General features: G+C 50.5%; 1 protein-coding gene across 1 annotated transcript; it reads right to left on the reverse strand.

Moving 5' to 3' along the window:
* Positions 1 to 1,099: 1,099 nt before the first annotated feature.
* LOC128720097 (homeotic protein empty spiracles-like) lies at positions 1,100 to 14,947 on the reverse strand. The gene is made up of 3 exons (XM_053813742.1): positions 14,056 to 14,947; positions 2,749 to 2,903; positions 1,100 to 1,324 (listed from the first exon to the last, which is right to left on the reverse strand). The coding sequence occupies exons 1-3, from the start codon at positions 14,945 to 14,947 to the stop codon at positions 1,100 to 1,102; spliced, it is 1,272 nt and encodes a 423-aa protein (XP_053669717.1).
* Positions 14,948 to 23,677: the final 8,730 nt, after the last annotated feature.

Below are 23,677 nucleotides of genomic sequence, written 5' to 3' on the forward strand. Positions count from 1 at the left end.
AAAGATACATCCAAACCACCGAGTGTTGAGCATATTCTGCGCTAATTCGAGTGCTTTGACTTTGAAAAGCGTCGTCCGGTGCAATGCTAATTATAGGTGTTTGGGCCGTGCATCTATCTACACGTTTTGCTTTTTTGGGGTGCGCCGTGAACCCGTTTGGCCAGCTTTCTGTGCGGGTTCGCGGGCATTCCTGGCACACCGGCAGGTTTTCAAACTCGAAATCGAAATAATCCACCCGGCAGAATGGTAGTGAAAAAAAAACATGGCAAACAGTTAAAGGTTTCGACGATGATCGTTTTCTCCGAGAGAGATAAAAAACACACACGCGCCCGGGCGCTCGGTGGCGAGTTTTTCGGCTTTTGAATGGTTTATTTATTTACAACGTTACAATATGTACAAAACACAGTGCGAGTTACCATTTTGCGAGCGAAAGCAGCACGCTTGCTGATCGATTGCGATTATTCAAACTAAAGTAATCTCTACCGGAAAGTATGATCAATAAATAATGCGTCAGTGTTTTTTTTTTTCGTTCCATTTCGAACGAACTTCCACCAGCGCATAACACGAACGTATACACACGCACTTCCTGCTAAATTTCCGGTGACCAACAGGATAAGAACAAAAAACGCTACATTTGGCACATCATTTGCGATCCACCGGGTTTTTTTTCCTTTTTTCTAGCTTCCTGTCTCACGAATGCGTACAAAATGTCACCACTCTAGACATGCCATGCCAGGGATTGTTCGCTCTTACATGATTTATCTATTCATCACCCTCATTTCACACACGTGGCGTCCATAAAAATCGACTCAACTAAATCTAAACTTAGCGCACCGTTAGTCTCGCCCTATCATATGCATTAGCTCACTGGCAAACTCGTGCCAAACCAGGGAGGAACTTTAGTTACTGCTTGACACCGGTTGCACGAATGTTGATTATCCTGTGAACGAAACAACAAAACATCCCGTCTCCAGGACCCCCGTAAGGACCCAGGCTCTATCGCGCGCACGGTGGACAATTAATCGTCGGAATGAGGTCTCTCTCTCTCTCTCTCTCGCTGTTTCTTGCTTCCGGTTTGCCATGTTTTTCACCGCACCATTCAGCCTTGGTCCTGCTCGTCCTCCTCGCTGGGACAATTGTCATCCATCTCCATGTCGATCAGCTCGTCCTCGTCGTCCTCGTCCTCATAGCTAGCATTCGGACTGCCGGGGCTGTGCTGGTGCTGCTGCTGGCCATCACCACCACCGGTGCCACCGGATTTGGCGTCCTCTTCCTGCTGCATGCGCTTGTGCTTCGTGCGCCGGTTCTGGAACCACACTTTGACCTACAGAAATCAAAATCGGATCAGCGGAGCTAGGCTAGACAAGGTCGGAGAAACCTCGGCCGGAACCGAGGCTTTAATTCGATAAATCACTTAATTTCCTGCACGGATCATTTAACTTATTTGCCCGCCACGTGACCGTGTAAACGTGATTATCAGTGCCAAGTGAGAACGTAAGCCGACCGTAGGGTTGAAGGACGACCTGGACTTTCGTTTAATACAGCTGCTAGTTTAGTGCGGTTTTCGTTCGCGTTTAAAGCTCACTTGCACTTTGCTCGCTTTCCCAGTGGAAGTGATTCAACAAACGCTTCTCGAACGGTTCGTTCCAGATGCCACTCCTATCATTCTCTATCCTCTCTATACTATCATCCTCTGTCCTCTATCCCTTCGCAAGTAGCTGCCAACACCGAAACCGGGACCCTTCCGGAACGGTCGCCCTATCCAAACACGGATTGCGCGTGCAATTGGGAATTGATACGCATTTTATTAACGGCTAACCACCTTATCCTCCATTTTATTACTTCACCGATAATGGCTGCCCTCGATGAGAGCGCGTGCTAGGACGCGGAAGGACGCACTTCCCTAGGCAGCCAACCAACACCGATCGAGAATAGCAGCAACTTGCCTTAACTTAATGTTGCTCCAGCATCCCTTGCATCGTATTCGACCGTAATAGTCCTTCTAACCCACCCACCCCCAGTCCGGGTCGTTGATTATGGGGGAGTTTACGCGGTTTTTCATATTTTCACCCTCCCTTTCGGCAGTCCGTTCCGGTTCCCTCACGTCAACCAGCCACTCTCCGTCAACCCTCGATCTCTGGCAGCAAATTGTCTTTATTTACTTGCACACTTTCGCCCCGGGGGCAGCCATCCCTGGCAGATTGCGAATATTTGTTCAACAAAGTGCTAACAATTTATTTTTCCCTCGCTAGGTTGAGTTTTTTCCCCCTCTGTCACGTAGGGTGCTCGAAAGAGCCGGAACCTTGGAACGTGATCAAATTTTGCGCCAATCCAATAAAATGGAGGGGAAAATTGCCGTCATCATCTTCGGGTGATTTCGAGGCTCGCAGGATGCCATGCTGGGTTGGGCTTTGTTCGCGTGCTGTATTCGCTCGGGGATAATCTATTTATGTGACAATGCGAGCAGCCTACTGAGGTAGCTGGGTATCCTTTATTTTTTATTATTTTTTTGACGGTTGAGAAACATCAACTATACAACGGTGGAAAACAACGGCAACAGAGCGAGAGATAAAGAGCTTAAGAAAAGGGGCTGAATTGATACGTTCCAAACCCTTGGATATGTTTGCTTTAAAATCCATCTTTTTTTTCAGTACAACGGCAAACGAAGCTGCCAAAAACGCTCTCAAGCAGCTAGTACCATCGCGTTGCTTCTACTGCTCGTTCACCTGAAAAAGGAAAGCACCTTACCTGCGTTTCGGTGAGGCTGAGGACCTGCGCCAGCGATTTCCGTTCCGCACCGACCACGTAGTGGTTGCCCTCGAAGGCGTGCTCCAGCTTCAGGAGCTGCGACGGTGAGAAAGCCGTCCGGACGCGTTTTGGCTTGCGAAAGGGCAGCAAGTAGTCTGCGCAGGGAAGAAACGAAGCCAAGATTAGACACATTAGGGTCGGTGCAAAAATGGTGCTGCCCCGGGGATCCCGGTGCATTCGGTACACCTTCTCGAGGCCCGCTTTTCGCATTCTCGTTAGAACCTTCCGATCGGTGGCCTAAACCCCAACGCAAAGCCCAACCAACCACCGACGGAACTGACAGAAGATAATTTGCCTGATCATTCCCACCGTACGCCGGGGGCCACTGTCAGCTGTCCGGGAATGCGAGCGAGCATCGAAATTCGAACACACGTACGCGCACACACACACACACGCCTCGTTCCTCGTTCGTTGCGCCCTTCTTTCCACCACCCGGGGCGGTGGGGAATGGCGCACAAAAATGCGTACGGCGATAATAACGTTTTCACGATTTTCTACGCTTGCCTCCATTATGTCCTAATGTTTATGAGGAGTTTACTTTGGCCGCGATGTGATAATTTACTAACAAGCTGCTTTGATGGACGTCAGGACGAACGACGGGTAGGTCTTTGTACGTGTGTGTGTGTGCTCGTGTATGTGTGCTTGCTGGTTCCTTGCATGGTTGCATAGTTGGTTGCGTGCACGATTTGATTTGAGTGGCGGAAAAAGGTTCGTGCTAGCCTAAGGTGATTCTCGAGAAAAGAAAGCAATCCGAATCGGAGGCAATTTGAGCTGGGTTTGGTTTTGCGTTTGAGTTTGGAGAAAAAAACCCCCCAAAACAAAAATAAAAAGCAAGCACACCAAATAGAGCCGCGTCGGTCTAAAGTTTCTAATTTGACTCGACATTATCATTTGCGAGCTGGCCGCGAATGGGAAACGTCAGCACCTAGCTGGGCAGGGTCTTGAAACAACGCGATGTATTTATCGTGCCAGTGTTGCACTCGACAGTTGCTGGAAAATTAAATCATGGCAGTGCGTTCAACAATATCTCCCGTCTCCCTAAATTTGTACAAACTACGCTCAAACGCTCGACGCAAAAACGCTTTCCAATGCTTCCGTTCCGTGGCCATATCCGGCCAACCATCTGCGCATGCGCGAAACATTAGCAAATCGAAACGGTAATCATCAACAACTAGATTGCCATCCACGGCACCGATCGGGCTGACGTGCGAGCCTTATTACGGTGGTTTATTTTTCCTTTTATCATCCGCCTCATGCCACTTCGCATTCGCCCCATCACGGTGGTGTGCTCTTATCATCAGCGCTCGTAACCGACGCGCCCTACCGACCATGCTGGGCAGTCTATAAAATACAATATAATTAAATAATTACACATCATTATGATGCATACATTTGCATCGATGAAGGCAACGCAAGTAGCCACCAACGAGAGAGAGAGAGAAGAAGCTGCCAGAAACGAACGTGCCTTTAAATGGAGCTGGCCGGCCGCCTTCCGTGGGCTCCAACCGTGGGCACCATTATGCGATCCGGGTCCGCGTCCGGTTGCGCATGGTCCGGGGCGGTGCAGTGAAAATGATGAAAACGAGAAAAGAATTGGTCTTTAATAAACCGTTTCTTAATCGGTTTCCTATCGTGGGACCCCGTGGGCTGGTGGGGTGGATGTGTGTGTGTGTGTGTGTGTGACGCTACACGCCGCACGTACGCCATGAGGGAGGACTAATTTATCGCAAAACCGTTAATGATCGCCAGTCGCCACTGGGCCTGCATCGGGGTTGTAGCGATCGTACGGACTCGCATACAAACAACCGACCGATGTGTCACCTCGAGCGACTCCTGCATGCGGTGCGGAGCGCACATTACCCGACCGTTTTCCCCCATTTCAGTGACGCCATCAACCCTCGGCCGACTCGTCGGGCAGGAGACTGTATCATTAGGCTGGCCTCCATGCAACCCTGGGCAAAACCCGAGAGCGCTCCATCACCGGCCACATCACATGCTGGTTTTATGTGCAATATTTTATAAACTTGTCACTTTGCTTGTCATGCCTAATGAGTTTTAATAAATAGTTAATCTGCTAATTGGCACTAAACGCAAGCGTTAAAAACGCGGAGCTCGCGGTAAGCTCGGGCATTTGCGCTGGCTCGGCCCAGGGGTGGCTGATTACGCGCGGCTCTAATCAGCCGGTGTGACCGGTTTGGTTGGCCGATCGATCACGCGTGGCTTTTGCAAAAAAAAAAGCCGGACGGCCGCAAGATCAAACGCGCGAGATAAAACTGTCCCGATCGCGCGATTCGTGTCGATTAGTTCCGTAAAGAAAGCGCCACCAGACGGGCCGCACTTAATGAAGCAAAAGCGAGTCGGTAGGATGTGGCACAATTTAGCAGGCGTTATTGCAAGCTTTTCGGTGCGCAGGATTCAAGCCAAACAGTTGCACTTTTTTTTCAAAGCAGAAGTTTCCCGCAACCGACGCCGCCGTCAACATTGTGTCATTTTCGCTTGCAAATACGCTGCGCTCGCTGCGGGCTGCGGACCGGTGCAGTTGGCGCATTAGCGAAAATCCATAATGCCGACATAAATATACACAAAACGCGGGCACGCGAGTTGGCCTGCGCTAAACTAAAAAGGAGAAAAAAAAACACACAAAACACGGTGGCAATTCAGTGCCAAGTGTAAACATTCGGAGCGATCCAACCGGGGGCAGGACGAAAACTAGAAGCCCAGGAAGAAAAACGCTCCAATTGAAATGCCAAATCGGGTTTACGCTTCGACGCCGTGTCGGTTGGCGAACGCTAAATATCCCACCCCCGAGCTCCTAACAAAACAAACGCTCGTCGTCGTTGCGACCCCAAAAACGGTACTCGGAGCCCTCGGAGGTTTTTTGAGGGCTGGAGGTTTTTTTCGCCACCGTCGGAAACACACTCAAAAACCTGACAGAACTTTGCTAGTTGTTTGATTAATGGCTTTATAATTGAACACTAAAAGGCCACCCGGTCGTGTAGGTGTTGTGCCATTGTTTGGGCGGGACGTTGGAGTCGATCGATCGGCCCACTATCCGTGACCTGGCATCGATTTGTGCGCATCAATCGAATTCACACCGGGGCCGGGGTCGGAGTACAAACAAACGATCGATGAAACACCGAGAGCCCAAAACATTGTCGAGATTAGCCCGGCAGATGTTGCACTCTCTAATGTCACTAATGAGGCTATCGCGAGATCTTCGGCGCCACGGTGCAACATTGTTTGTCCTCACGCGGAAACCAAGACCAAGCTGCGCAGGCTAGCCAGCAGGCAGGATGCAGGACTTCATGGCGCACGGTGAACGTCCCCAAACAAAGGGGCGCAATCCCGGAGACCTAGCGATTAAAATCCCATTAGCTGATAGGCATCGCATAACATCGCAGCCGTGGCGTGCATAATAATCGACGCCGGGTGAGCAAGTAAATAATGGCCAAAACGATCGAGAGAGCGAGAGAGAGTGAGAGAAAATGAGCAAAAAGAGGACGCGTGCACCACAGAAGGATGTGAACCCAAGGGGTGTGAAGCCAGGACATTGGCGCGTTGATTATTCCCATCCATGCGTGGAATCGTCAGGAACGGAGCCAGCCAAACGACCGTGTAAAGTGTGCAACAATTGATTCCAATTATTTCCTCCTACCAAACCGAAAAAGAAAAAGAAAAAAAGAGCGCCGCGGTGAAGCAGCAAGGACGCGCAGGACGCGCACACGGGGGTAATTCGCAAATATTCGCGCACAAATTGAACGCATCGCGAACTGGGTCCGATGGGAAGTGCAAAAATTACCAACCAACCGGCCAATCGGCCTGCCAATTCCGGCTAGTGCAAACAACCCGCGCTGGTTTTGCTGTCGGTGTTTCTGCTTTATTCCCTTTGCATCGGAATCGATCACCAGCGCGACAGGCCTGTGTTTGAGAGTGAACGAGTGAGTGAGTGAGCGAGAGAGAGAGAGAGAGAGAGAGAGAGAGAGAGAGAGAGAGAGAGAACGAAAGCTGCAGTGTGCAATGGCGAGCGACGGGTAAACTCGATCGCATCGCATTAATGGCGGTGTAATTATAGCATGTGAGGTACCGTCCCATCAACATCCGTGCCGGGCCGAAGGCGATCATTTTACTTCGATTGTCCATCATTTTGATAATGGTGTTTCCTTCCACGGCGCTGACGTGCGTTACTTCGCGAGCCCAACCGATTTTAATGAGCGACCGTGCGTGTCCTTCCCCTCTTGCTCCTTGACCCCATGGGCTCGAAGGAGGACACACACACACACAGCGGAGCCGTACGCAGCGCACTTAACGATGCTTAATTTGATTGATTTCGGTGCATAATGTGCACTAATCGTGATGCACATTACATGCACGCCCGGGACTCGAGTCCAAGTCAAGTCCCCATTTCCAGGCGTCGTGAGGTGGCTCCGTTTTCGGTTCGCGTCCACCGCGTGATCATGGGCGGCGAGAGTTGGGAAGGCTAAATAAGGCTGCGCTTAAATTAACTGCCAACTGCACACACGGTGCAGCACCGCGAGGGCACCGCACCGGTAAGTGCAAACATGATAATTTTCATTCCACCGCTGGCTTTCGTTTGAGTTTGGTTTCGTTTAACCTTTCCGCGAGCGGGTTTAATAGATTTGTAACTGGCTGCGTACGTTTTAGGCGGTTAGGCGGGCTAATGGGCTGCATCCGTGGGGTTGCTTTTATGCGATCGTTGATCACCACGATCCGGTCGATCGTTAATCAACCTTTTTTTTGGGGTGGGTCCGCATAAATTTCCCAACAACTTGTGCCTCCGTGTGGTGAACGATGGTGAGAATGTGCATACATTTTTCCCCCTTTTAAACCCAACAAACGAAACATCATTCAATCAACCAACCGACGATTCGATGTTTCGCTCTCGTGCGTTCACTCGCTTGTCTGTGCGCGTGCGTGCGCGTGTGTGTGTGTGTGTGTTCCGCCTTTTTCCAAGAAACCTCGCTAAATCTTCTCCCTACCCCAGCGACGATCGCTCGAAGCTCAAGTAATCGCCGCACGCAGCCCGTAATCCGCACCGAGAGAGCGCAAAACGCAGCGTTTAATTAAATTATCTCTAATTTGGTGGCAATTAAGTGCAATGAAGATAAAAGAAAATAATTGCACCACCGCACAATTGCAGCCGCAGATCGCGAACCTGTGGCCCGTTGATGGGTTGTGAGGTGGATTGGAGCCGCGGGCTTGTTAGCTACCGCCACCTAACCCGCGCTCCGGTTCCTGCGGAAGGAGACGAGTAGCAAAAAAAAAATGCGACGCAACAACAGAAAAATCTCGTCTCTGATCCGATCACGTCAAGATCACGATCGATAGCAGTGAAACTCGCGCTGCTGTTGCAAGAACACGCTCCCAACCGGGGCTGGGTCGTTAATTATGCTACTAATGAATTTGTTGTCCCGAGCTCACCGAAGGTCCGCATTCCGATGCGTGCATTCCCGACCAGATCGCACACTTTCGGACGGGGTCGTTTTCGCGAAATTGATTTAATAATATTATGCACACAATCGTTGACCTCATTCGGCCTCGTCACGACCACGACTCGGTAGGGAAAAGCCCTTCTGTGGGTTCACCTGGTATTGGCTGCGAATGTGCAACAGCAGCACTTGTGCCTTGGAACCCGATGGAGGCTTCTGGTTTCATTCTGGGCTTCTGTTCAAAAAGGACCGTACGGACGGTGCGCTCGCAAATTGATTTGATTAGCATCTCCCGCAAAGCGTCATTAGTTGGCCACGCGCGCGCGCGCGCGCGTGTGTGCGCGAAAGGGATTTGTCTTTTTGCGCAAACGAGCAGGGTATTGTGCAAACCAAAAAACGGCAACCCGAATTCAAATGCGCTGCTGCAAACAAGCAAACGTTACGTTTTGAGGCCTCTCTCTATCTTTGTCTTGCTTGATCACTCGCGCGCTCGTGCAGTGTCCAATTAGCCAAAAGTGCAACCATTTTCGTTGCATTTCGCGTGCGTTCTTTATTAGTGCTGATCGAGCTCATTCTGCGATCGCGAGATGTTGCAGTTGGTTGAGCTCGCTGGAACGCTGCATTCGAGCAGATTGATCTGACGATCGACCAGATCGATCGATCGGTATCACCGGTTGAGATGCGGATTAATTTTCTGCCTTCTGTTCGCCATCGGACGAGCTTTCCAGCGGCCAATTGGCAATCAAAACGGTGTAACTAAGGGGCCTGCCGTAACGGGAAGACGACGCGGGAAGGAAAATTAATTTGTTTTCTGTTTTTTTTTTTTTTTTCACAAAACGCTAACGATGTCCCAGCGAACGTATGATTAGGGCGCCAAACTGCCATTCAATTCCGCCTTAAATGAGCTAATCGTTAGCGTTCTCTTATCTGCTCAAATTGATCCCTCAACAAAGCAGCATTCGCGTCTTCTGCGCGACCGAAGCACCTGATCTCGAACGTCGGGATGGGAAAACGATAAATAAATAAATGAAGTCACCTGGCCACGGAACCAGCCGGACAGTGGAATGTAGACAAATCTTCTCGGCTACAGTGACACGTGTTCAGGTGGGTCATCTTCGAGCAACCGGAAAACCAACCAGAGGGCGGAGAAGCAATCTTTCAGCGAACACCGAGCGGCGTAAAAACACATCACCCTCAGCGAACATCTCCCGGGTCAAGCGGCGGGTGTGAAGATGCAACAAGCTGCCTAGGCTCATGCTTGTCGGGACGTGCAGGACTAACGCGCCTACATAAGCATTGCGTGTTCGCTGACACTCGCCTTCGCTCGCGATCGTTTTCCTGCGCTTCGGGGGAAAACACACCCAAAACGGACTCAAGAAATAACAGAGAGAAGGCATGGAAAAAAAATTCACACACACGAGCCCACAGCTGCCCACTACTGGCCAGGCTTTGCACCCATGTATCGATGCACACCCCCATCGAAAGGGACGAACGTGCTACGAGCACGCGATCACGATCCCGATCTTGACCAGGAAAGTAAGATCTCACTAATCATTTTTATTACGAGCGGGCGACCGCGCGATAAATGTGTTATGGATTTTAAACGCCCTCTCCGGTACCCTCGCTATCTCCTCCTCTTCTTTTTCACCCCCGCAACATGGAGAAGTGTTTTTTTTTGTCGGGGGTGCGGTTTTCCATCCCACTCGCCGGGTGGATTCAAAACCACGGAAAGTCAGCTCTCCGAGAGTTGGTTCGAGGAACCCAGACCACGGGGGATGTGACCAGGTGATCGGAGGCGGAGGGGGGGGGAAACCCACCCGACGGAAAGAATGGTGCGAAAGCGGCACCAAACGGAACGTGGCGTAGATTATCTTTATTTATATACGCACTGATATATGAAAACACCTTCAGCGGGTGCTTCGGCCATGTTCGTCTCATCCCCCTACGGGGGTTGTGTGCGGGGGGTGGAGAGGTTGTTTTTGGGCCACCCCTGCCACCCCTCGGCACAAACCCTCCCGTGCCACGGCTGGAAACTAATTAATTATCGTCTGCTGCTCGTTCATCCGTGCGTTCGTTTGTGCGTTAAATTTGCTGTTGCTTGTTGTTTTGCGCGGCTTTGTTTTAGTGGATGTTCTTGTTTTTTTTTTTTTAATTTTCGGCCCTCTCCGTTGTTGCGTTTTGTTTGCGTTCCTCCACCGGGCAAACGCGGACGATTTATGCTTCTCACTTTTCGATGAGGAATTAACCGCTGAAGGGCTGCCAGTGGCTCGGGAAGTTCATTTCGCCCGGGTCGGCCATCGCATCCTGCCCGGAAGGCAAAATTGGTTCGTTTACTGTCGTGTGTTGTGCGCGGAGAACGCACCACACCATTTCGTCGCGCGTTAATAGCTACTGTCAATTATATGCATGTCGCACACGAGCGCACGAGCAGACCGTACCTCCTACGTACGCGCGTCTGCGTAGTTTGTGGTCGGTGGCAAAACGGGGCATCTGAGACGGCACTAATTGGAATTTTTCGTACGCACCGGACCGGGGGGGCGGGTATTACGAGGCACCCGACGGCACCCCCGTAAGATGGTGCCCGGTTTAGTAGCCCGGCTTCGTTGGCCACAAATGCAGGCAATTTTGTGGCGATTTTTTCCTTTACGTGACGATAACACCTTCACTGGGTTTCTGCTTTTTTTGGAACCACCCACTTCATTTCTAAAAAGGGAGAAAAAGCTCATTTTGTGCTCGCTTGTGAACGTTTGCAGCAGTTTTCCATAGTTTGTTCAGCAATTAATCCACGGCCGTTTAATACCGGTGTTGGCCGACTGCGGGTTCTTTTTTTTTCCCCATGCGAAATGCCCTAAATCGAGCACCGCGTCAACCGCGGGGGCGTTGATTTTGCATTGTTGTCAGGTGCCCTGCGCGAATGGTGCCGTTAGCTATGAATATTGATTTATTATTTGCGAGAACGGGAGACGGCCCGGGCGAAAGTGGGCCGATAAGGCACCGGTATTTTGTTTTAATCAATGTCATCACCAACGTCGCTGCAACGAGGGCAGACATCGAGCGGAAAACCGAGCCCCCGAGCCTTTGGGTCAGGTTCAGGTGTTATTGAATACGGAGAATTTGCGCTTCCCAGGCGTCATTAAATCGATGCACAAACATTCCACCGCGTGCACACGCTTAGCGAATGCTAGTACATGGCGTTAGCATGGCAGATTCTCAGACTTTTCGAGACAGCTCAGATTAAATCAGATCTGACGGACCTCCGTTCAATGCCACCGCCCACAGTCGGCTGCTCAGTAATGTGAGCTGGGGTCTGTCTCATCGGCCGCCTGGCCCGTAACTAGGGCAAGATTTATGGAATTTTAAATGGGATGAAATGAGAACAAACCGTCCCTCCCGGTTGACTCGTTACACGCTCAATTATTGACTCCGAGAGGCTAATTCTGCCGGCCGCCACCGTGTCGACGACGGCCACCGACGGGTGATGTTCCCAAACATTGAATTATGTCCCATCGTCGGCCCTTTGCGTTGCGTGTGAGCCCTTCGCATGTGTCGGCCTGTCACCGCTTCCCTTTTTCGTGCCCCTTTTTTCGTTGTTGTACCCATCGTGCTGTGGCTTTTGTTTTAGTCCGCGTTGCGTGCCCTTCAGCCACTTTCTCCGGCGCAATCCGTCGGTGGTCTCGCCCAACTGCAGATGTTTGTGAAGGGCGTTCGAGGGCATCGAGACACACGATGTATCACTTGTGTGTTTTTTTTAAACGTTGTTATTTTCTTTCCCTACCACCCAAACTCGCCTCCCAAACGATACCAATTAGTTTGTTAAAGCTTCGCTCATCGATCGGTGGGCTGGAAAAATCGTTGAACTAGAACTTTTCTGCCGTTTCCCAGCTATCGGGACCACTCACGCAGATGATCCTGAAACCGTACGCAAGGATCATGTGACAACCAGCCCCCGGGTGATGCTACCGAATCGAGTCCTTTACTTTCTTTCAAAGGTCGCCCGCTCGTGGCCACCACCATCGGTGGCACATTTGCTTGTTCACTTTTTCATGCCGATTGAAACTCAATAGCTGCCTAAATGGCGTCAAATTAAATGGTGAAAGGACGAAAGGGAGTAACCGTTCTTCGCCGGCGTCCCGGTGTCTGTTGAGGACTGGCAACTGGCGATCTACGAGTCCTGACGGTGCGTTACTAATCTGTACATCCGTTTGCGCAATGCTTATCGTGTTACATTCCATCGGGATGCCGGTACTGATTAGTTGTGTTAGATACGCTCGATAAGTTATCGTGCTTTCTCGTGAAAAAAAATAACGCTTGCTCAAGGGAAAATACAGTTTGTAACGCATGGGTGGTAACTTCTACTAATTTTATAGTTTATTCGTTTTTAATTCCGAGACGCACGTCTCCTTGTGCGACAGAAATTGCCATACTTTGAGATTTTAAGCCTTGAACAATCTTGTTGATTATTAATCCGATTTAAGAAGCTCATAATTTAGCCCCTTTTGTCGGTTTTCTTGAACATTTTATAATGACAGTAAACATATACCGTAATGTTCAGCGAACAGAAGAAAATTGAACCACCAAGATATTAGAATTTTTTTAAATAGCATATTATTTCAAACATTTGTCTAGAAGAATCATTTCCGGAACGTTCTGATACGTTAACATATTCTCAAACACAAATAATAATTTAGGTAGCTATTTTAATTGAATTATAAGCGTAGAAACAAACGTAAAATTTATCTCGTGGTTACATTCTCGTAAAAATAGTCCAGTTACAAAGGTCATTTACCAGGCTGTCAACAAAGAGCCTGGTCGATGAATTTGGCCCTTAATGAATCCATAAGCCAACCATAAAGAGCAACGTCCCATTGGAAGCGATCATTCTACGACCCAAAGTAGCGTGAAAGGTAGCTCGAATATGGTTTTGCGATTGCACAAAATCGCTCGGATGAGACACCTTCTGCTAATTAAAAACGTAAAGATTCTCCGCCGATCCGCGAGCCCTCACTGTCGCCGGCAACAATAGCACATCATTAAAGCCGAGCAGTACTTCATTACGGCTACTGTCGTACAAAACCTCACATTAGGAGCAGTTCCTTCCCAGGCAGCCGCACGGGAGCGAAACCCAATCGTGGCACGCAATCGTCACAGCCAACTAGGGATGACAAACAATGTGCCCGTCGTGTCAATCAAAATGAGAGCCCTTCAAGGGCCACGTTCGGTGGCCCTACGTGCGGATGTTTCCGACCCTGCGCACTGGGCTCTTGTCGTTGCCCACCAAACGGCCATCTGCCCGGAGCCTGACGGTGAGGTTGATGTTCCCACATTAAACCGACTTGCCGAGGAGTTTGTCTCATCTCTCTCGCTCTCTCCCTCTCTCTCGCGTTCATTCACTAGCTCCCTTTCGCACACACACACACACACAGTGGCCGCGTTACAACACCCCGTGGAAAGTGCGCTCGATCTATCACTCAATTAAAACGAAAGCAACGGAAATGGAGTCCGATCGGCGCAGGCTTTAAACCGCCGTCACGTGACGAGCCGCTTCTGCGAACTGCGCACAACCGTCAGCCTTTTAATCCCTGTTAACAAGCAACCGTTCGGTCGGTTCAGCTGACGGTTTTCGCATTTTCCACACAGCAGGCTTGATCTTCAGCACCATAGCAACGGCGTGAGGACCGATTTTTGAGCATTCGTTTTTCATTAATGGATGATGGAAAATCACTACAAAGGCTTGCGCCCATCACAGCCAAATGGTAATAATGTTTTCTTTTAATCTCACCCAAACCCACGGTGTACTTACTCCCGGGAAAGCGTGGCGGAAAAACGTTGCGACCGTGCCGACTCAGCAGCCACGGGTAGAGCGGATAGCTGTCTCGTGGCATCCCAGCGGCCGGATGATGATGGTGAAGGTGCACCGGATGTCCGGGAAATCCAGCCTGCCCTCCATGGGCCTGCACGTGAGCTTGTAACGCGGCAGCCGCTTGGAATTGCGCCGCCAGGAAATGCTGGTTGTGAGCCGCTTGCACGGCCAATTCAGCCGCCGCATTGTTACTCATGAACGGTGGCAGCGTTTTCAACTCACCGGTCCCAGGACCCATCGGAAAAGGTCGCACCAGACCAGCCGGAATACCGGGCACCACGATGGGACCACCTTTACCCGATCCTTGCGATGATTCCGGACTTCGCGGGGATTCTCTGTCTCTTCGCCGGCTCCCCAAGTGGTCCGGTTCGGGAGAAAACCGCCCTTGGGGAGGTGGTGAACTGCGGCTAGAACCACTGCTCAGATCGATCATCCGCATCGACGACGCTCGAAAGCCAGGACTTCGAGGAGACTCCGAGGGCTCGTTACGGACATTCAACTCCAACGGAACAGGCGGTGTTCCGGTGGGTTGCCCACGATTCTGCTGATGCTGCAACAGAAAAGGCCGCTGATGAGGCAGGTGCTGAAGGTGACCTCCACGGCTCTGGAAAAGCAGCGGATGTGTTTCAGGCGGAAAAGCACCATCACTGAGAGGACTCAACGGACGCTCGGAAGATTCGCTGCTGGGCGAAAAGTGTGGCACCGGTGGGTGGGCTGCTGGTGGTGTTGGCGATGGGCCCTTTTCGCCACCCACGATCGACTCGATGCTGAAGCCGATGCGAGGCTTTTGGGTGGGCAGCGCCATGACCATGAGCGTCGTCGCTAAGGCCATAGGAAGTGCCGGCTCGACACGTTTGCGAGCTTCACCGCTGCGTCACTGGTGAGTTGCAAGCATCTGAGGTCCGTGCCACTAATAGTCTGCTATTATCACACAACTCACATGGCACCGGAGAAGGTTTCTCATGGGCAACCACGACCGAATGATGGCTCATTTCAACGCAAAATCGGCACTTGCGAATTTACACCTTTCGTGCATAATGCGGATTCGTTTCCGCTGGCAAGCGTCTTAGGCACTGAAACACCACGAATGGAAAGTATCCTTGCCGATTGTAAATCCACTTTAAACTACATTTCGCACACACTAAACACTGTGTCCTGAGGCGCACGCACCAGAGCGCAACCATTCGTGCGGATTTATGACTCCAAAGATAGACCTCCCTTCGTGCTGGTCCTTGGAAAATTTGCCCAAAACGAATGTGTGGAAAAAAAAACGGCGCAAACAAACGAAAAAGGATAACGCCTGGTTGCGCCCTGCGAGAGTCGTTACGGCGCGGTAACTCGAGCGCTTTGCTACATTAGCATCATCATCAGCACCAACAATCAAACGCACCTTACCGGGATGCAATCCTTTCGAGCCTGGCAGGTTTTCTCACACTCTCTCTCTCTCGCTCACTCACTCACACGTTCACTCTCTCACACTGGTTTCCACGTCCCGCGATGGCGGTGTTGACTCACACACACACACACACAGGCTCCATCTCTCGCTCGCTCGCGCGCGCACTCGCCACAATGGCGCTCCATATTCGACGAACGCTGAGCACATAATAAAAAGCGGCTCCTTTTCCATCGTTCGCGCCCGTACGCCAGGGCCGTCGCGGGCTCTCCATACAAACACACACCTCCCGGTCGCGGAAAATGCCGCTCACACAAACACCCGAACCCGTGGGAGGGTGGGGAGAGTTTAGTAGAGGTTTCCAGCCTGCTGCGCTTCACGCGACCCTCTGGCATGTTCGCGAGTTGCCACGGCAACGGCACCGCGCGAACCAACACCATCGTGGTCGAGCAATCGCGAAGCGTGTCATTAGCGATTGGCCGTGTGCGGGTTTTTGTGCAGCTTTTTTTTTCCTTCTCGCTATTCCTTTACCATCATTCCGTGGCTTGAACCGCTTGGCGTACTTACTCGCGATGGGGAAATAAGCTTTCGCCACGCACACGCGCGCATGTGTCAAAACGAAAAAGCTCACCTACCGGTGTGCGAGCGAGTCCTTCGCCGACGCGCCAGCCTGCTCGGATCGATCGATTCGCCCGTTTCGGGTGCGCCCTTCCGGAAGTCCGGACCCCACCACTTCCGAATGCGCGAGTTCACCCCTATTCGCAACCGGCCGAGTTGCCGCGCGAGGGTGCGAGTTCGAAAAAAGGCGGAGCTAGAGGTTCTCGAGCGTTCGAGGTGACGGGTCGCGATTTCCTTCACGGTGTCGTGTTTTCGAAGCACCATTGGTCCGCCATTGGTGCCGTTTGGTGTTGTGTGTGCGCGAGAAAAAGCCACGGTGCGCGGCGTGATGCTGCAAAAGCAAAAGGGGTTCAGCCCGGTTCAATTTACAACAGCTGCAGCCAGGTTGAAAGGTGGAATGGATCGGATCCAGGAGACGGTAACATGGGGATGCGAGAGGCACTTTCCGGGCGCTTAACAAATGGGAGGTTTTTCTTGCGCCTCACCGTAATGGCATATATTTACTTTATTTATTATATATTATTAGAAGCTTGTTAAAAGTTCATTCTATAATTGCTCGCCGTGCTATTTGGTGCTTTATTTTCGTTATTATCGCCATTTGCTCTTTCTGCCCGGCAGCTTCCGAGGGCCGGGGTTGAATAGGCGGTAAGGCGGGCGGGATTCGCGTAGAATCTGATAGCTGGTTTGCCCGGGGCCAGATGGAACTGCTCGCTGACTCGCTGGCTGGTTGGTGCGGGTTGCCAAGCAAATAAAACGATACGAACCATCCCCATCGTCCTGCGGTTTCGCGAGGCAAATGGCGGATTGCTTGCCGAGGGTGCAGGATGGTCCTGCATACGCTTGATGGTGTTGAATGTTGGTCGATTGTGTGAGCCTAGTGCGTTCTTGTTGGAATGGAAGCTGGAGGCGGAAGCATTGTGATTAATTTCACTCCGTGAGCCCATTTCGCCTGATTGTACGAGCCATTTTCCCTGATTTTTCCCTCTTGTGCTTGACGTATAATTGAGCAATACACGAGCATGATATTCGGTATGATATTCACCGGAAATTGGTTGTGTATACTTCGCGAAAATGACATTATTTGAGAGCGATCGATAAATGGAAGGTCCATTCGAATGTATGAAAACCCTCTTTTTTAACCCAAATAAACTCCTTTACGTAGTGTCAATTTGAAACACGAAAACGATCACAACTTAAACGCCACAAATGGCACGTCGTTAGTCCTGCACGCCTAAATGTAACAAAGCTGTTAACAAACGCACTTCGATTGCCTTTCGTCCATTGTTTCCTTGTGCCCGTAAAATGTTCCCACAAGTCAACAAAACACGCACCCTTCGCAATTGGTACGCTCGTCCCGACAATCCGGCCATATTGTTAACCCCGCGTAACAAACCGTCTGCCAGCGCCATAGCCACTCTGTCTCCCTGAGTCGTCTGAGAACCCGAGATGATCTTCCAGCGACACCAACCAGGTAACACAGGTTCCGTGCCTTGGTCACCTCTCCGTGTCCTTTATCAACGCTCAATCTCTCTCTCTCTCTCTCTCTCTCTCTCTCTCTCTCTCTCTCGCTCTGTCTCTCTTGTTCCGGCGATCGCGATCGATCCCCCTTCGAGCAAGGATCCACGCAGGTACGCGCGATCCTGACCAGCGCCTTCACGGAATCGGTACACCTTTCTCATTAGAGCCGTTTCACACCTTTCTCCACAATGCACACAACAAACAGTGTACGTTCTGCTGGGTTCCCTTTCTTGGGAATCGAACAAAAACGCACCTCCTTCGCCACAGGTCCTTCCGTGAAAAGCGAGACTCGTTGGGTTTGAAACAAACATTCTCGACACCTCGTGCTGGTTTGCGTGCCCAGCGTGCGCAACATGTTGTCGCCCTGTTCGCGCGTACCTGCTGCAATCGATTCGATCAATTATTTTATTAATCGCCAACCTGTTGCCGGTGCATCTCGAAAGAACCGGGGCTTTTCTAACGCCACAAGCCGAGCGGCCAGGCACATTATTATTATTTCACACCACACCGGAACACCCGGAGTGAGTGTTCGTAGAGAGAAATTATGACGCTACGGCACCGCATATATCAACCCCGGGGCCGCCAATGTTACGGCTGACACGGTTCGTTTTATTTATTTTTGGCTCCGTTGGGTGTGTGTTTTCTTTAACATTTTTTTATTACTATCCTCCCGCTCGCACCCTTAGCGCCATGCGTTCTTTCGTCCGGCGACCCCATGCTGTTCGAGCGAGCGCTGTTGAGAGGAATTAATACATCCTTTTTCTAGCTGGACATCCTACACGGGGCGGGAAAATTAATCGAGGGCGCACATACACACACACACACACACGTTCGAAGTTTAGACGTTTCTTTTTTCTTTCTATGCGAGCCCCGAAACGCCTTAAAAGCTTATTTGTCGGAGGCAATTTGAGGATCTTTCGAAACATCCCACAAGCGCATGTTTCTAAACCCACAAAAAGGTGCTTACTGTTGGGCGCTCTTTTTTTTTTGTTCTTCCCTGTTACGTTAATTTAAACGCCCATCAGCTGGCCGGTGCAGCCTTCGGTCTATTTTTGTTTATTGCACAAAAACTGCTACACCCTCGAAAGCTAAAAGAGAGCATCATCTCCGCGCTCGATTGAACCGAAACCTCGAGTGTCCGAAAACAAATAGGCCATTCTTCTCGCAGCCTAATCGCCGCAAGGGCGGTTCACCTGACGGCCCGCGGGGGCATGATTTCTCTCGCCCTTATGGTCAATATTTTCCAACCACTCAAGGCGGAGGGGGAAGTTATTCGTCTTAATTTTAGTTTATTATTTTCATTTCGCTTCGGGATGCCCCCGTCGTGACGACGCTCTACGGGCGCTTCTCGTGGCGTACAAACGATAATTAAAACATCACACGATCGGACATTTTTTCGGCCCAGTCGAAGCCCTTCATCAGTGTGTGTCTGTGTGTGCCGGCTGCCCTTTCGGTTCGGTAGGAATAAATCAACGCAGACCCAGGAACCCCAGAACCCAGGTGGATGCCGGGTGGTGCAAAATGAAATGAAATATGTATGATGAGCAATGAGCTCTGGCGCAAGCAAGACCTCGGCTGACCAGCATGAGGCGTTCAAGGCATAAGAAAAGCAACAACAACAACAACAAAAATCAGACATCCCTTTCCCGCACACATTGGATGCAAACGAGAAAACTGCGCAAACGAATGTGAGCCAGAAAGAGCCGCACCCAACAGGTCACGGGGTTTTCCCTCCGGTATTCGCGGCCAGCGTCCTGGCGGAATGCCAAAATGACCGAAATGTTTCACGATGATTTACTCCATCGCTCTCCCGCTGGCGCTCGCTGGGGCTCGCTGCTACGATGGCAAATATTTGCTTAACAACTTTATGCTGCTGGCCACTGGCACGGGCATTAGCATTAGGGTGAGCGTGCGCGCGAGCGCGAGAAAACCTTAAATCCCCACCCGAATCCCATGGGGTGCGCCCTGGTGTTCGAATGGGAAAATTCGCTGCGCTTCACGCGCCAATGAGCCCCCGCGGTTGGATGGTGCATCACTTGCGGGGGACTCTTACTGAACTGCTCGTGGGGCTGGTGGGAAATCGTCTTAAGGACGCTCGCTTCATAATTGAGACGTCCGCGGCTTCTCGACTGGTGCGGGTTTTTGTGGCGCGTTTCACCTCCGTCGTGACAGCTGGAGATCTGATTTACAAAAAAACCGAGCCTCGTGCACGGTGCGATCTGTTTGTGGTCACGTTTTTGAGCCCCTCGATAAGCACGAGCAGAGCGACAAGGGTGGGTGGCGCATTAGGTGGCGATGGGGGAGGGGGGGAGCGAAATTTAATTTGAATTTGGCAAATATTTTGCCCTCACCCCGGGGGCAACCTTCACCAAAAACGTCCAAATTTATTACGCGATATGTTGTGTTGTTTGCTTTGCCCCGGTGCTTTGTGGGTCGCAGCCGTTTGAGCGAAAAAGAGCTTTTACCCTTAGGGGTGTTCGAAATGGTTCGTAGTGTGGCAAAAAAATTAAAATACCTCCATAATGCCAATTCAAACAGTGCTCAAATGAACCAAGATGAAGGTACATAAGGAATATTTTGCTAATATACATTCCTACAGTAAAAATATAAAAAATGCCTGCATGACCGACTGACGAATGACCGTAAATCCGTAAGGTTTTATGTCCGTACACATGATAAATAGCCGAAAGGGTACCCGAAGACATGCGCAACAATTTAAAGCCTCCTAGCGGCGTATAAATAACAAAAAATTAGTAAAAATATACGGTGCTGAATCGCTCAACATTAAAAAAAAAACAAGATGAATGTAAATGTACAAAAAAATCTCGTTAAACCCTTAAGCTCCCGTGAACCTGGCCAAGAAACTAAGCAACCACGCTCAAGAATGTCATGGCAAACTGCTTTCGTGCTCTAATCGGTTGCTAACGTGCAGTGTCAGCAGCACCAAGGGCACAAAAAATCGCACCAGCACCTCGAAATGAACCATACGCAGCAGCACAGTAAATAAAAACGTCCCCAATGGGTGATCATTCAAGACGAACCAACGGCGATCAACGCTGCATTAAACCCGCCAGACCGTTGGACGGAATTCCATCAACAGGAGGCCAGTTAATCAGCATAATTTAGTCTCTCATTAAGTTTCATGTGTCGGATTTTCTTATCTAAATTTGATAATAATTTTATTGCCATTTTACGACCACTCTCGGTGTCGCCGTGCGTCTTTTCCGGTCCGGGACATGTCGCTGCACACCACTCACACACTTGCAGCTGTACAAAAGCATACACACAAAGACACTGGCTCACGCACTTTCCCGCCCGATCGGATGCACGGGAGTGCGCGATCGAGTGATCGCGGGATCGCGAGAAGCCCCACGAACAAGCAAACCCCTTTTTCCATCGCCAGCATCGCCTTATCCTTGACCAAACGGGGCCGACAAAGGGCTGGCGCATCGAGCGGGTAGAACGTGGGGACGCGCCGATTGATAAGGGCGGTAGTTTTTGGCCGGATGTGGCCGGGGATCGAGGGGGTCGTAAAATCTGTGAACCGCGCGCCCGTTTATGGCTGGTTGCGCTTTCAGCGGCGATTTCGCCTGAGAGATGATGAGTTTCTTGTCCACGGTTTTTTTTCAACAGTCCGCACCGTACATTTGGGGTGAGTTGGTTTTTTTCTTCCCCGCTCTTTGTTTTGTAGGGGCCCATTTTACGTTTTTGTTTGTGCACGTTCCTGGCGAGCCCGCGGGTCCCGAGATTTTTATGGCATTTTTATCAATTTCTTGATGCGATGCGCGCCACCACCGTCAGGCGCGTATGGAAAACCAAAATTCGTGAAGAAAACAACGCAACGCAACCCATCATTAGTTAATTAGGCCGCCAGGGGGCCCTGCCCTGTTCGGCGGTCCCCAAAATTCCCCCCAACCCCCATCTTCGACCCGTCTCCTGCTGCTCGATGTGCGGTGTTTGCGGGCGCGATCATGAGAATCGACATAATTAACCGTGAGTTTAATGTCTCTGTCTTCGCAGAAACCCGATCTAACCGACGCTGATAAGACACTCACCTCCCTTCCGGGGGTGGGGTGTGTATGTGTGTGTGTGTGTGCGAGAGAGAGAGAGAGAGAGAGAGAGAGAGAGAGAGAGAAACAGAGTGAAGCGAGATTAAGATGGAGAAGGGCGCTGATTAAGCGCGCTGATTCGGTGGGGACGCGACGGACAGAAAAATGGCTTAATTTAAGCACAAAACCGGTAACGCTTCCACTAATTATTTGCCCGGGCCTCGGTTCAATTAAGCTCGTAAAGTGTGAGCTAACGGACACGTACAGGCACTCGGCTCAGGGTGAAGCATTAGGCGCAGACGACGCTTTCGGTCGAGCCGTTTCAGCGAGCGGTAAGTAATTGCAGCATCAGCAGCAGCAGTTGGGGAAGCTGCCAGGGACGTCCTCGATCGGTGATGCTGCTTGGGAAGCTGTCGAGAGGATCACCTCGCTTAGTACATCGGCTGCTCTTTACAGCCACAGCCCGGCTACCGAATGAGTTTCTAATTAAGCAGATGGGTGTTTTTTTTGTTGGTGGCCGCGCGAAGGAAGCGCTACTTTTCTCACACGGTGAGGCGAAATTGGTGTTCCTGAGGCGCGCCCTCGGTGATAATTGTACCATGGGAAACCTGTCCATGTACCGATTCGATCGGGAGGCGAGCCGATGAAGCGATTTTCGACAGATCATACGCACATCGAGCTTCGGGCGTCTGGGATGGGAAAATGTAATGAGATTGGGAATCTCGGTTTGCGTCCTCGCAAGCAAGCATCGCCTTGGCGCGGCGTGGAATGGACAAAGTAGCTGTGAGTGGTTCTCAGCAATTAGCTGCTGTTCCGAGAAAATGGACACCATTACGGTATGGTTCTGTGCTGTGCTGAGGTATTTCGAAAGAAGCTTAACTCTCATGCTTTTCGTCCTGCAGTATGCTTTGGGAAATTCAATTTAAATGTTTGTGGTTTAATTCGTTCAGACAAAATGTACGGCTAATTTTGAATCAACATATCCTCTTATACAGAGCTAATTATCATGTTTCAAAAATCATCAACAATTGAGAATGAGATTGTGAAAAGGCAACTAAATTCAGTGATTATTCTACTCGCAATAAATCAGTGTACTCGATTCAGCAGAGAGCTAAATAGATAACCAAATAAACCTCGAAATTGAATGCATATTATACTTTCCATAGAGCATAACGCTACAACATGCCGCATTAAGTAAATAACCAAATAAACCTCCAAAATGAAGCACTACTCTCTTCGTAATAAATCACTGCACAACAACACGTTGCATTGTTGCCGTTTCGAGTAACATTTTCTTTCAATTAACTACATCGTCAACCAACGCTCGAAAAAAGGCGCCATGCTCAACAGCAGCACTCGCACCACACTTGGCTAACTGAAATCAACAGCTTGCTTCCGAACGAGGAAGCAATCCCCATTCCCAGGAAGCAGCCGGCCGTTCCGGTACGGTTGCGCTTCATCAACACCGAGCGATCGATCTTGAATGGGGAAAATAAATGAGATGTCAGTGCACGCCGAGTTTGCCCTCTGTGGCCGCCATTGAAGGTGATGGACTGGCAACCACATCCGGCTGCTGCCGTCATGAGTTAAACGCACCAAACGGCACATGAATACCTCGACCAATTGCACCGTACGGCTTCAATTTTGGGGCTGTCGTTAATTTTAAACCCTCGGCTCGCTCGGACCACTGTCTCGAAGGCACCATCGGCCCGTAATGTGCATCGGTGAATTGTTAACTTTTCGCCTGCCTCCGATGGCTTTGCGGGAATGGGAAAACAAATATTTGGCCACCGACGGATCACTTCTTGGTCGGGGAAACACCAGCATTGAGGCGAAATTGAAGGACTGCCCCATTTTCTGGCCCATAAAATCACCATCCTCGGTCCCATCATCATCATCATCATCATCAGCGCCATTATCATCATCTCGGTGCGCGGGCATTAACACGGAACCTCGGCAGGTCGGTTGAACCGTGGCTGAGCGT

This window comes from Anopheles nili, chromosome 2 (genome assembly GCF_943737925.1).
Source record: "Anopheles nili chromosome 2, idAnoNiliSN_F5_01, whole genome shotgun sequence".
Lineage (NCBI taxonomy): Eukaryota > Metazoa > Arthropoda > Insecta > Diptera > Culicidae > Anopheles > Anopheles nili.

Excerpts from the sequence above, each read along its gene's own strand:
- LOC128720097 (XM_053813742.1), bottom strand. The coding sequence starts at position 14,947 with ATGGCCTTAGCGACGACGCTCATGGTCATGGCGCTGCCCACCCAAAAG. Across the intron at positions 2,904-14,055 it reads TCCGCCACGCTTTCCCGGGA|ACTACTTGCTGCCCTTTCGC; the intron begins GTAAGTACACCG and ends TTCCCTGCGCAG. Across the intron at positions 1,325-2,748 it reads TCAGCCTCACCGAAACGCAG|GTCAAAGTGTGGTTCCAGAA; the intron begins GTAAGGTGCTTT and ends TGATTTCTGTAG.